This window comes from Harpia harpyja, chromosome 6 (genome assembly GCF_026419915.1).
Source record: "Harpia harpyja isolate bHarHar1 chromosome 6, bHarHar1 primary haplotype, whole genome shotgun sequence".
NCBI lineage: Eukaryota > Metazoa > Chordata > Aves > Accipitriformes > Accipitridae > Harpia > Harpia harpyja.
In genome coordinates, this window is record NC_068945.1 from 57165612 (window position 1) to 57180016 (window position 14405).

General features: G+C 35.6%; 1 protein-coding gene across 5 annotated transcripts in view; it reads left to right on the forward strand.

Annotated features, from left to right (window-relative positions):
- The window catches only part of CCDC146 (coiled-coil domain containing 146), an 83107-nt gene that overhangs the window by 58484 nt on the left and 10218 nt on the right, over nucleotides 1-14405 (forward strand). For 4 of the 5 annotated variants that reach the window (XM_052788948.1, XM_052788947.1, XM_052788943.1 and 1 more), the window contains 7 exons: nucleotides 845-1031; nucleotides 4796-4891; nucleotides 6108-6278; nucleotides 7635-7723; nucleotides 7835-7999; nucleotides 10387-10611; nucleotides 11238-11466. In XM_052788948.1, the coding sequence (XP_052644908.1) occupies nucleotides 845-1031; nucleotides 4796-4891; nucleotides 6108-6278; nucleotides 7635-7723; nucleotides 7835-7999; nucleotides 10387-10611; nucleotides 11238-11466 (1162 nt within the window). The remainder of the gene's footprint in view (nucleotides 1-844; nucleotides 1032-4795; nucleotides 4892-6107; nucleotides 6279-7634; nucleotides 7724-7834; nucleotides 8000-10386; nucleotides 10612-11237; nucleotides 11467-14405) is intronic. The other variant, XM_052788945.1, reaches the window with a different exon arrangement.

The window sequence follows — 14405 nt, forward strand, 5'->3', positions numbered from 1 at the left end:
GCAACCAGTGCAGACTAGAAATTATCATCAGGCTTCTTTTTGGCTTCAGAAATGCTTATATAAACTACTGGAATCTGGGATCTGGCTTGAAGAAGAACATCAAAAAGCATAAGCATTTGATAAAATCCTGGGAGAATGAAACTGGATTTTGCTCTGGATGGGAAGTCTTTTAGAGGTTTTCTCTCTCCAGTGAAAATATATTTTTTTGTGTCACCCACAGAAAGTAAATTGAACAAGAAAAAAAATATGTCAGTATTTTCATTTTCACATGAGGGTCATAGGTTTCTGCACTCACGTACTCCTGAATTTCAGTGGGGACTGGTTACTCATCTCTCTAATATTCTGTTGAATTATGAGCTTATATATACTTGGTAAAGTAAAATAAACTGTTAGGTTAGTTGCAAGCTTCAAATGATTCCTTCTTTGCAGAGGAAGGTGTATAATTGTAATCATGGCCATACATTCAGCAGCAATGCTTTTGCCTTTAAAGTTTTGTATTAGAGGATAGTGGCACTTTAAATTGAAATGTTTCAGTGACGCGAAGATGTAAATATTCCCTCATACTAAAAAATTTGGTTTTTTCTTCTTATAAGTAATAGTTTCTCTGGAATTTTTAGCATATTTAGAACAGACTGTGAGACCTCATTGACATCATTAGGAATATTATAATTGATTAAAGTTATAAAAATGCTACCTTTTTAGGTAGTTTGTATCAGTAGTTCACGAGTTTATCTTGCTGCTCAGCCATAACAATGCAGTACTCAAAACCCATTAAAATGATCATGCCCGTTTGCATACATGTCTTGGTCAAGTTACATGTTTCTAAAATTCCGTGTCTATACAGAGAAGCTCTGGAAGAGAATTTAAAAAAATGTGTCTTGGAGAAAAAAAAGCAACATGATATTCTCATTCACAAGCAAACACAGAAAGAGAGAGAACTGAGAAATTTAAAAAAGATGGAGTTACAACTGAATATGATTTATGATTCCTTGGAACAAGATAAGTCACAGCATAAAAGACTCAAATCAGAGGTCTGTATGAATGCATTGATCATAAGGATTCTAAATTTTCTTGTAAGAAATCTGCCTATGAAATCTTTTCACTGGTCCTAAAAGGGGGAAGGGTAGAAGACTGTGTTAAGTCTTATGCACATAAAAATGTCAAGAGTGTTGCTATAACTAACAAAGAAACCTCTAGGTGCTCTGGCTGTAATAAAAATACTGCATCAAGATATATTTGGACTATTCTTAAGAATAGGATTTTAGGTAGGAGCATCATATCAAGGAAAACTGGGAGATTATATTGGCCCTGCAGTGTCATGTCTTCCTTTAAAGCACTATGGAATTGTGGTCATTTATGAGTGAAATAATATAGTGACTTGCCCATTGGCCTCAAAGAAATTTGTATCAGAAAAATAGAGCCAAGTACTCCCTAGTTCCCAAATGATGAAAAGATACATCTTTTTAAAATTTGAAGGGTTTTTGTACATTACTGTAAATAATTTAGAATTTATTTAACATTATTGCAGGGGACAGGAAACTAGCACTATATAAAGTTTGGTAGTAAAAAATATGAATTAATTCCCTATGTTCTCTTTGTTTCCACCAAAATTTCACCTTCCTCATTTCCTCCCTGCATTAGTATTTCACCCATTCCTCTTCCCATACTGATTTACTCTTTTCTTTTTTATTTGTGCCTTCTACTATGCTGATTTTAAAGGGCAGTCTCATTCTGCTTGCCTATTCAAAGCATTTCCTTTCTTTTCTCCTTCCAATTCTTTCTTAAAAATTTACTTTGTCTATAAATTTTTCGTATTCTCTTCCTCTCATCACTGGTTCTTCCATTATCTCTTTCCTAAGCTTTTCTCCTTTACTAGCTCCTTGCTTAGTCTAAATTGTAAGATAGTCTTATAAAATTAATTTTGCTTCCCCAGGTGAATATTTTCTCACAGGACTTGTTGTTTTGTACCTTGACACAGTGTCCTTGAAATTTTTCTTGGTCCTTCTAAGCAATTCAGGGCAGAAAAAAGTCTTACTTACATCACTATAAAGTTTTTTAAAAAAACTATATGATATCAAAACTCATACATACTTAGCTTTGCTATTGAAACAACTCTAAACATTACTCAATAATATTTAATATTCTTAAATAATACAATTTTTTTCCTATCTCCCTTGAAATTCCTCCTGAGTTCACATGTGTATTAATTACCTAGTAATATAAGCCCACCTGGGAGGAGGGAGGAAAGGTCTATAACTACACAAAAAAGTTTTAGATTGAATTTCCTGAAATACTGATTAAAGGGCTGATGCATATTCCAGACTTTGATCTTAAAGCTCATACTGAGTTTCTCTTCAGTAACAGCTAAGAGAATTTGGGAAATGGTATTTTTTTCCTGTGTTCCTATTGAAGAATATTCCTGGAGGGAGAACCACAATTGTTCAAAAACATGTAATGCTAAAATCAAATGCCATAACTCACCGATGGCTGTGGTTAGAGTTCACAGTCCTGGGTAAGATCCAAACGCAACCCAACCCAACCCCTTCACGCTGTAAAAGGACGACACCTGTAATGAGACCCTTAATGGTTAAGTTGCATTGCAGAGGATTCCCTCAGTGCTAACGCTATGTTATCCTGTAGGCTTGTATGGCTCTTGCAAGTAGCATCATCATGAGGAGTGAGGGGAAGGGAATACCAATAGAGATAGAAATGGAATTCTAAGCAGTATTTTACTCCAGAAGTTGCAGGATGCTACCCTAACACAAACAGGCCATAGCAATATAGTTGTTTTAGCCCATCCTCCCATGCTCTGTGTTTTCTCTGATTCCTTTCTTGGCTCTTTTAGAAGATCAAATGTGAAATCACTGCTCCTCTGCAGCACGGTCAGTTCAAATGCAGTACCGGAGTACAAAAGACTAGAGTGGCAAGCTTGATTCTGCTTGGCTTTTTCTATCTTGAGGCTATTTTAATTTGGAAGACTTGGGAGCACACCTAGGAAAAGTTAAAATATATTAGGTAGCTAAAGACCCTTTAACTACTTAGAAAGCCAGATTAACATTTATTCATTGTGACTCCAAGTGACAAATTTGCAAGAATTAGTTGCTAGTATAAAAATGTGATTGCAGAAGCAGCAGTACATCAGTGTGGTTCCCCAAATTTGTCTTACTTTAAATCACGTGCTAAGTGCAGAATGACTGGTTTGTAGAATAAGGAAATTACAGGAACACTTCCTTCAAATGTGTTTTTCTTCTTAGTAAGTTGTGAAAGGTCAGCTATTGCTAAACACCAACATTCTGTGTGAAAGAGAACTGGCCGCTCTGGCTGTTGCCAGCCCAGAGCAGAACTGCAGTTCGTCTCCATGCATGCCTTCTCTTCAGTCAGGCCAACGCAGAGACAGCCAAAAGTGCCTAAGTTTAGTCATGTCTTATGTGAACAAAAGCCCTTAATGGATTAAAGATGTTTATATGAGCTTTCTACTTTTAGACTCAAGAACTTGATAGCATCTTTAGAATCCCATCTTGAAAATGTGGAAAAGCCTACTTACAGACACTAGAGCCTTTTACACAACAGAAGTGGTAACTAATATATGCTCCACAGAAAAGCCGTGTTTGCTCCCTCCACAAGAGTGAAATTAACTTGCTTAGAATAGGTTTTATTGACCTTTTAGCAAACCTAAGTCAAATCAAATCTCAGAGTTGGCAGCTGAAACCAAAGTAACTCCACAGTTTGACCTTTACTGTGCCTCTCATTTCCCTTTCCCTTAATGCAAGTGAACAACATCTAATTTTATAATATTATCACAGAAGTGAAAACCATATGTACAAAACATCTCATTATCTATATTGAGGCATAGTGTTTTGAACTCTAACATCTGGTTGAGATCTGAGAAAGATACCACAGGGTTGCGTGTATTATGTTTGAATAGCTTCCAGATGTGTTGTTCGGTGTCATTTTTTTCCCACCTGTATGAATTACAGATTTGAAATTACGGACAGGCAACATATGCCTGAATAGTTAGCCTGCTGTATTTATTTCTTATTTACTTATAACTGTAATGAATATTTAAGTTGTTAGTCACTGTGAGGCCAATACAACCTTTTGCCTTACAAGTTACATCATGCAAGTGGTTGTAGTGGGATTATTCAGATATAGTTTCATCAGAAGGTAGTTTCTAATGTATCTCCCTTCACACACTTCACTTTAAAATCTGATTGAATAAACAAATTTTCCCATAATTTACAAGAAAAAATAGTACATAACTATTTGTGTTGTTAGTTTTGACTTTCTAGACCCTAAGGAGGGAGCAGGAAAATCCTACTTTAATAACAAAATGCAAAAAATATGATATCAAATCTACACAGATATGAAATACTGACTGTATTAAAATCAGTGGTAGATCTATTTTTTTTCCTTCAGTAAGGTCAGAATTTCACTCAGAAAATCCTCTGTGAATTTAGAAGGTGACATTTTTACATAGTGTCTCATTGTGATTTTTGCTTTTTTAATGACAGTTTAGTTGCTGAAAAACACAACCCTTATAAATTCAGTACTTACTTAAACTGGGCTTTGTGAAGTTTAGTGTTTATAGTGAAATTCTTAAAAGAAAAATTTGAGAAACTTGGATATGTTGCTGAAGAACTCTACTCAATGAAGAACTCTTGGACTAGCTATTGTAACCAGACAGAAAATTCATTTCTTAATTTGTGTAACTACTTCAGATAGATAGATGAACTGCAGATTACATTTTTCACATCTTTTGTTTGCATCACTCAGTGTGCTTGGTTTATTTTTGTAGGCAGAAGCTATCCCTAAAAGTAATGGATTATTATTAGAAAGACGACAAGAACTGCAGAAGGAAATTGAAATGACCAAGAGAAGTTTAGCTGAACAGGTGCTGAGTTCTGCTTTCTCATACTTTTTCACTGTAACAGTTGGTTTTCAATCATGAGAATAAAGGGACTGTTGGAATTTAAAAAGATGGGAGTTTCTAGATGCAGCTTTCTGGTGAGAAGACATGCGATAGTATTTGTTCAATTTTAAAGACCACTTGTTCGTCATATTTAAAAAACATTTTTTCGGTGTTACTGGTCACATATTGGAAGGCAGAAAGCAAATCTACTTTCTAGGTTAAGTCCTTCTGAACATCATTAACGACATTACAACTGGAAATATGATGGGTATAAATTTCCTTGGCATATGGCAGAATGTCTTGTTGAAACAAGGACAATTCAGCATTTGTACATTATCATTTTTCATCTTCAGAGTTTTGTCATTTGTGGATGTCTGTCTATACTCAGCACAGCCATATATAGTGTGGAAATGCAGATGTCTTGATCATGAGAGTATTAGTACTTGCCACTACATAAATGACTTTGTAAGAAGCAATATATTTCAGATATACTTTCTTCTTAAGATCATACCTCTTTATCTTCTTTCCCTTATATCCATTTTTGTTTTGTGCTGTCTTTGAATTCGTTAACATTATCAGGTGGGATTCAGCTAGTGTTTGAGTACATATACATTCATTATCTACATGTCACTATTTGTGTATGGGATATGTATCTAATGTGCCAGGATAGTCAGTGACAATCTAGTCATGTAGTCAGTGGAGCCTAGGAAGCCATCCATTCACCTCCTCCTAAAGAGGTTAGCCTACACTGAGTAGAACAAATAGCTCTTTAGAGTTCACTGGCTGGATTGACAACACTAGGCATCTAGATACTCTGTTTTAAATGTCTAAATTTGGTCTCTTAATGTGAAAGCTCAGTGTCATCCATTGTGTAATATGGACATGTCAAGACCTGTCAGTATGCTTATTTAAAAATTATGTGGCCATAAGGAACCGTTCTGCCCACTGGGCAATAGCTGAAAGACATGCTAGATTGAGGAACAGAAATGCTTCTAGGTGATAAAATATTTTGACATGTTATTATAAGGCTTGTGCATGGTGTTTTAGCTGGTATTTTAAAGCAAATTTGTTTTTTTTTTTTAAATCCATGTAGTCTGTATATATGTGTACTTTGCAGATAAACCCTAAGTATTTCCGACTTCAGGTTTGCCAACGCTGATGCATTGATGCATAAGGAATTGAATTTAATTTTCTTTAGGAAATGATGTCAGATACGGATGCCCACATGTTAGAAGAATATATTGCTGAAGAAGGCCGGCTTTTCAAAGAGCAGGAAAAATGCAGAGATGACTTATCCAGACTTGCACATCTGACTTGGCTCAAAGTTGAAGAGAGGGACCAGAAATCTAGGGATGTTCAGAAAGCCCAGGTAAAAAATTATCTCATATAATTGGAAGACTCTTCTAGAGTGAAAGCTGGTATATGAAGAAATTAAATTACTAGTGAGGAAAGCCTTGTGGACTCTCATTTCCCACTTTACTTTGAAGTTCCATTACAACACAGGAAGCTCACAATACTGCGTTGTTTTACTGGCAATTTATGGTGCAGTGCAATAATATATTAAAATATCATGTCACAATTGAAATAAGGTATTTGAAAGGACATTTTCTTTCAAGCCTATGGAATAGAGAGGCAGAAAAGCAGGTAGCCTCAACTAAGATTCTCAGAAGTACAACTATGTGTTTTATTTTACAAATATACAGACATTAAAAGAAAAACAGAACTGCTACTCATTCCAAGGAGAGGCAGCAATTTTTATTTTCCTGACACATTTCTGGGTGTAAATTGTTATATTAATGTGAAGAAAGAGGGAAAGAAACTTTTCCTATGGTCACAGAAACTAGGACTAGTCATTGGGTTTGCTGCCTGCAGTTTGCTGGCATTATAATATCATATATGTGCTGTAATGTTGCACAGTTTATACTAACTACCAGGTTTGTATAGGGGTACAAGGTATTTCTGCTTCCACAATGTACGTCTGTATTCAAATAAATTAGATAAGCTACCCTTCTAACACTTTGGGAATCTTTGACTGTCTATAAAAATAGAGTAAACAAACATGTCAGGCTTTGCACCTTCAGTATAAATCAGTCCATAAACAGATCAAAGAAATAAACAATACAAAGTAATGAACACACACACATGCCCAGAGTTACAACCCAACATGCACCAGCTTTTTTAATACCAATCTCCTCCTCCTGTTACCAGTAGGAGGTGAGAAAAGGCCTCTCCATTGAAAGTTAATGACACGGGGTATTAAAGACTGAACACAACTGAAAACAAAAGGTCCAGAGCTGTAACAAAATGTACCATTCTACTCAATCATCAGTGATTGCTTAAAAGCCAGGAAAGAGTAAAAAAGAAATTATATTTGAAAAGGTACAATTTCAGTGGTGCATATGCCAAATAATTATATAGTGATGCAACTGAGAGCCTGATTAATAGAAACAGTAGAAGTCCAGATACAAGGGACCAAGCATTTTAAGATGCAGCATCAAATCATCTACATTAATAACAGTCATTGTAAGCTTAATATGCGTAGAAAAACTGTGTTCTTTAATGTTGTTACAATAAAAGCATTTCATTACAATTAGAATAAGTTCTTAGAATAATCTTGCCTTGCTGTGTTTTCCTCATCTAAGAGGAATAGCTGTTCTGAGTAATTTCTTTGAAGATATTTCTTTGATATATCTAAAGTGCTCACTGAATTCTATTTAAATTTCAGATACAACTCCAAAATATTATTAAAAAAATAAAGAGAAAGGATCTTGAAATAAGAGAGTATAAAAAAAGGAAAAGACGAATCCAAAACCAGTAAGAAAATAATAATAATACATTAGCTAAAAAATGTCTTTTAAAGCAATTTTTATCCATGTATACATAAAATTATAATAATTATTTCTTTCACACTTGTCATTTCCTCAGACTCCAAGGAACTGCTAAAATGTATGAAGTTATCCAAAATGAAAGGAATAAATGTATAAATTTGGTGCATGCTGCTCAGCAGAAAGCAAGTGAAATTAAAAACCGGGTAAAATTGCTAGGAAATGAAATAGAGAATTTAAGGAATACTGTTATAACCAAGGAAAGGTGAGTTTTAAGCAAGGTGTAGATCACAATTATAGAAATGTAAGATTAGAATCTTAGGAGATAATCTAGTCCAACTTCAGCTATGCCTATATCATCCTTGATAGCTATTATCCTGATTTTTAAAACTTGATTACAAGACATTTAGCAAAACCCTTACATAACCTGTTCCAATTTCTTGTCACCCTAACACTTCACAATTAGCTTGGGCATTACTGCATGTCACAAAGCATTTTTGAAGTTTGTCTGCCTACTCTTTCACTTTCCTGTCCTTTGAAGGGATAAATTGTCATTGCATTTCCTTTGTATCACAGTTCTTGAGCCTCTGGTATCTGAATTATCATGCTATTTCATTCAATATGAACAACACTGTTGTACTTTTATACTTGCTTATCCATCAACAAAAAGAAGTCCAATACATATGTGATTCCACAATAGACTGGTGCATGGTACTATTAAATCAGTTGCTAGCTAGTAATGCGGCTGTCTGATTATTAAATTAGAACAAACTGGGTTTCTTGGTTCAAACTCAAACTGAAGTTTATTGGATAATGTTTATTTCAGATCAAACAAAACATGTTTTCAATTTCCAGGCAATCCTAGTCAAAATGAAAGGTTACATTCACAACAAAGAGGGTGAGGCAGAAGAGGGGGTGAATGTGACTCTATTTTTTTCCTAGACCGTTAGTTAGTGGAGACGTCTTTTTGCCATCCTGGTGATGATATTCTGCAATATAGAAAGAATGACAATGTCTCTGAAATTGGGAGTTGGGAAAGTAGGAAGCTAGTTAACTGTGTATGCAAAACAGCACAGCCAAAATTCAGTAGTTTAAAAATAATTCGATTTTCCCCAAACTTTACTTTAGATGCCAAAAAACTGCACAACCAGACCAAAGAATGCATTCAGGATACATTAACTCAAAGTATACTGTGAATCTCGGAGTAGCTTGATTTCAAAGTCATGCTGGAGGTAGCTAGAAAAGAAGTGGAACTTCAGTGATATAAGTGATTTTGTCAAGACACACGAGCTGACATTTTGTGCTAAAATTTTTGAGGCCTTCACAGTCAATCACTGGTGAAAGGAGGGGGAAAACAAGGCTAAGAGGGCAGATATATATTGTCTAGATATCAGAAATATCTAATTATTATAGATGACCCTACTTCAGTACAGATCCCACAGATCCCATTTTGGTCTCTACAAACCTAGTTTTAAAACTGGCAAGAGGTACTGAATTATCACTAATTCTCTTGCCTATGGAAAATATTTTTAATCCCAGTAATAGACTTTAGTATCATAGTATCACTGACTTAACTGCAACCTACACAATTTGGAGGACAGGGTATCAGTCCAAATAAAAGGAAGGTTTTTTTGAAAAATATTTAATAACACATTGCATTTCTGCAGTACTGTCATGCTTTCAATCTGAAACTTGCTTTACGGAAATTTAATTCAATCCAGTAATACCCTGTGGAACTGAAAGTGTTATACACACAGGGAAAATGAACCAGAAAGAAGCTCACTGCTCTGTGTAGAGTAATTCAGCAATGTAATGATGGAGCCCATGAGGGGAGGCAGGATATTTCATCCACAGTTCTGTATTTTAACAGGAGACCATGCTTCTCCTTTCACTACCTCTTTTGTATGTTGACGTGAATATCTCCCCAGTGTAGATAAAGTAGTGATGCCTGGTCAAGAGGTGATACTTACCACAATCAAAGGCAGTAACTCTAAGTTCCATGTCGTGAGCAAATGAATGATCCATGTGGCAACAAGAATCTGTATTTTAAGTGAGGGACCATCATCTAGTGGCCTGCAAGGTCACTGGAAATAATGAGTCCTCTTCTTCATTTTTATGGGTCTGTAATGAGATCTTGTCACTAACCTTTCATTGTGATTTTTTTTTTCTCATCTGTCAAACAGGAAATTGATAATTTTCTTTCTTGTGTGAATGTTGTGATACATTGTTTCATAAAAAATAAACTTGGAGACCTTTGAATCACAAACACAAAATTATTTAAATATCACTCTTTAAATAGAAGGGCAGGATTTCTACACATTAGGACTTTGTATCACAGTTTAAACTTCTGCTCTTGAACTTTATTTCTTTGTCCCCTTGGGCTACCCAGTGGAGATGAAAAGAGCTGTAGTGCAGTGCTCCTTTTATAGCATTTTCTTGGGCCATAATCCAGTTCTCTTCAAGCTGGAAAGAGCTTGCAGAGAGAAGCTGTTCTCAAGAAGTCTTTCTACTTCTTGTAATGCTTCTGTGAAGCAGTGACTTAGAAGATCCTTTGTGTATTTGAGGAATTAGTTTAAGCTCTGCTTTTAATTGCTGAAATTGCTTTCAAATTGAAGGGACTAAAAACTTTCCTACTTTTCTGTTATGTTAAAGAAAATTGCAGAAACAACATCTGAAGAATACAAATAATGTAGCAATTACAGACAGTCTCAAAAGTGATTATTGCAAAATTGTACAAATCATGCATGAGATGAAAGAAAAGAAAAAGCAACGGTGTCTGGATCTCGAGAGACTTACCAATACGGTCACTCACATCGAAGAGGAAATTGTGCAGCTGCACAAAAAATATGAAAGGGCTATTCAGGAACAAAATGACAGGTATACATGTAAATTTGATGTAATGTAGTGTTTAATTTTGACATTCATGAAGCAACAATATTTTTCAGCTTATGAGCACTCCTAGTTAGGAATACTAAAAGAATGCCTCACTACAATGTTTCACTAAACGGTCTGCCTCACTGCAATGTCAGGGCTGCTTTGCATTATACAGATGTTTCTCCATTGGTGATGATGTTCATTCTCCAGAATGATTATCAAAAAAATATAGTGGCTTGGCTTCTGAATGCCTTGAGAACTTGTAGCCTCCTGCTCTGTTTGTGCTTTGTGCACAGGTAAGATATAAAAATGCAGAAGATGTAAAGCTCCCTGATCTTGCTAGTCCATTTTTAAATGAATGCTTTGGAAGGCCAGAAGAGCTTTTAATAAAATTATATGAGACACTGGAGTAACCCTTGCAATTGTTTGTTCTCTGATTTTCACATTGTAATTATTTTGTTACCTATTTAAAATATTGTCATGATATTAAAATAATATTTGTGAAAGCTTTGTACATTTCCCCAGATTATTACTGTCTTTCAAAGTCACCAGTTATGTTCTTGAATGGAATACACTGAATATGAGTCAAATTTTTTTTAATTTACCTTTTCATTTTGGGCTTATTGCAGTGGTCTTCTGCTCAGAGATCGAGAAGAAGAACTATGCATTTTATATGAAAAAATAAACATGCAAGAGATGTTGTGTAGAAACGGAGATATTGAGATGCAGGTTATGGATGAAAAGATCAGATTTCTGAAGCTGAAGGTAGCTGAGAAAAAGAGACAGATTAAATTGTGGTTCCAAGCGCTCCCGGTGAAAAATGCCCTGGACGCACATCTGGTGGTACTTCAGATACAGGTTGGTGGGAAAGAAAGCCTTTTTTTTGTTGTTTGTATTATTCTGTATTTTAAAACTTAACATAATTTCATAGAAAAAAAAGGCTGGATGTACAAGGTTTATTAAAACAGAAAGTTCAGTAATACACCTGTCTAGCAAAACACTGTTGCATGTTTTTAACTTCAGATACGTAAGTTTCTACGCTTAGGTGTAACTGGCTGATGCACATGCCAAACGCTTCCTGGGTATGGAATCTCAGCTAACCTTACCCATAGCCTGAAATGTCAGTATGATTAAGCTGGAGAATGGGAGTCATGGGGAAAAAATGGGAATATAGATAAAATTTTTTAAAACTCTGTTGATGGGGGTAGGTGGAGGGGTGGGAGATATACTTAGCTCTTCAAAATTCTAAAATAATAACTCAATTCACACTTGACCCTGAGCCTACTCTGGAAACTCTGCTGCCTACAGTGATATAATTCACATATATTTTCTTCTACACAAAAACAGTGTAACTTTTAGTTCTAGTTACAAAATGACATTAAACAACTAACAAACTGCAGTGTTTGGGACATTCTTTCCTTGCTTTCTGAAATGGCTCATTTACTTTTGACCTTATCTCCAGATGGTAATTTTTTCCATACATATTCTGTTAGTGCCTGCACAAAATCATAAATTAGGGTGTACCACTGCCTTTCATAATTGCATCAATGGGAGCTGTGACTCACTGTGAAATAGTGCTTGCACTATTCTGTTACTTCTGGCCTGTTAAAGAAATTGTATGCTCTGCTAAAAGAATAAAATGTTGTACCATACCTTATGCAAATCATACCCCAAAGAACTTTACAGTGCCATTACAGATTTAAACAATGAACAGAGGCAGTATGAAAAAAAAGATGATAGACTAAAGAAAAAAAAAAAAGAGATGTTTTCAGGTAAGATTTAGAGTGAGACTGAGAGTCACTGAGTCAAATACAGTAACGGAATGCAGATGATTTTTGTAAACTGACAGAGTCAATCATGAAACTTTGCTTTTTCTGTTCTGCATTCCTAAAACTTTCTCCTTTCTTAAGATGGTTCATGTGAAGCCTAAAATCACTGTTAAAGGGAGGCTATTGTTACAGGTGCTTTAAGTCTTTTTGCAATAATGACATAAAATTAAAAAGAAGGAAAATACAGAGTGGTGTGATATTACACATGGAGTGGTCTTAATAATTGTTCCCAAGGCAGAGATTTTCCAGTGAACAATGGCAAATTACCAGTTATCAGCCATTTTAAATGTAACTAGATACTGTGGTTACTGAATACTATGTGGTTCAAACCGGCCATTAACCCAGCCGTCTCCTTATGCTCAACCATTCTGGCATTAATACTCTTCCTCCCACTGCCAATAGCCATTATGTCTAGTGACAAACAGTTTCAAATTGTTTGGCTTTATCTCCATAATTTAAATAAAAGCCATAAGCTCGAATCTGAATTCTGGTGTTGGTTGCCAAATTCAGATTGCTACTTCCTGTACCGATTACAGATTTGACCCCATGTTGAAATCCAACTCAGCATCTGTTCAGTTATGATGTGCAAAGGATCTTACAATAATGATCATTTGCACAAGGCTTTAACTTGATATGGTGAATACAGATCTACATCACTTGTCTTGTCTGTTAAACGAACCTCTGAAGCCAAGCTGAAATCTGAAGAGGTGGTAACAGGAGCTCCTTTTGGACTACCATTTGTCTATCTTTCAATTTAGATAATTATAAACATTCAGAGAAAGGATCAGTGCACCACAGGACTATGAGACCCTGATTTCTATCGGAGGCCCTTGGATCTCCTATAATGCAGACTGTAAATCTCATTTCTGAGTTCTCCTCTTCATTTTTATTTCTCCATTCTGTTGTGACCTTGTGTAGGAGCCAGTGTGCCTAACCTTAACTTCGTGTTAGGAGCCCACAGAACAAATTATGCAGATAAGTGAACAAGGTGTCTTTATTAATGGAAAGAATTGGGTGTCTGTCTCCAGAGGGAGGTCCTGATAACCTTACTTAGGGAGCACGATATTCCTGCTAGAGGTCTTTATTCTCAAGGCACCTACCTCTCCCCATTGATGGTATGGGAAACTTTGAATCATATAAGAAGGATGCTTCAAAAGGCATCTTCGATTGAAATACAGTTTAGACCGTCTGAATTAGGCAGGCCGAATCCTGTACCTGTACCTCTTACATTTTCTTCTCAATTTTCTTCTCCTTAAGTCTCAGGTATTTTTCAGACTCTGTCATTATTCTTATCTGTTCTATTTTTCTCCTCTCCTGCATATCCCAATTTTCCCATTACCCTAGAATTTTTTTTCTTAATATCACTTCACGGGTGAATTCAACTTTCTAGTATTGTATACTGAATGATTTTCCAACAACAGATATACATCATTGGTAATACTTCAAATATAGAGAGACATCTGAAAGGAAAACAAGATTCAGTCTTACAAAATAGAAAATATTTCAATATTTTTTCTTTGCATTTGACTGAAATATTTTGACTCTTTTAGAGGCACTGTTTGAATCTAGGAAGTCCCACGTATTCTCAGCAGATGCTTCAATCAGCACTAAATTAGCTGTTCTGAGACGGGATATCTATTTCTGTTAGAGATACACCTTTTGGAATAGATGGATGAATGAGTACATTGTATTCAGTTGGCTGCAGAAACTGACCCCCTGCCTAGGTGGCTGTGGTACTCATTGGGAAGGGGAAAAGCACAGGTCTGGGCTGTGTGCCAATTCAGCAAGAACAAAAATTCCACCTGGGTCTCCTATGTTCCACATGAGCTGCTTAATCAAACTGATGTATGTTCCACTCTTATGCTTTTCATCAGAAGCTGCATATTTCCACAAAAGAGCGAAACATTGGTGAATAGGTTTTAGCTAATAAAATACTGTTGTCTTAAGCAATACCAGACCTCTTCTAAG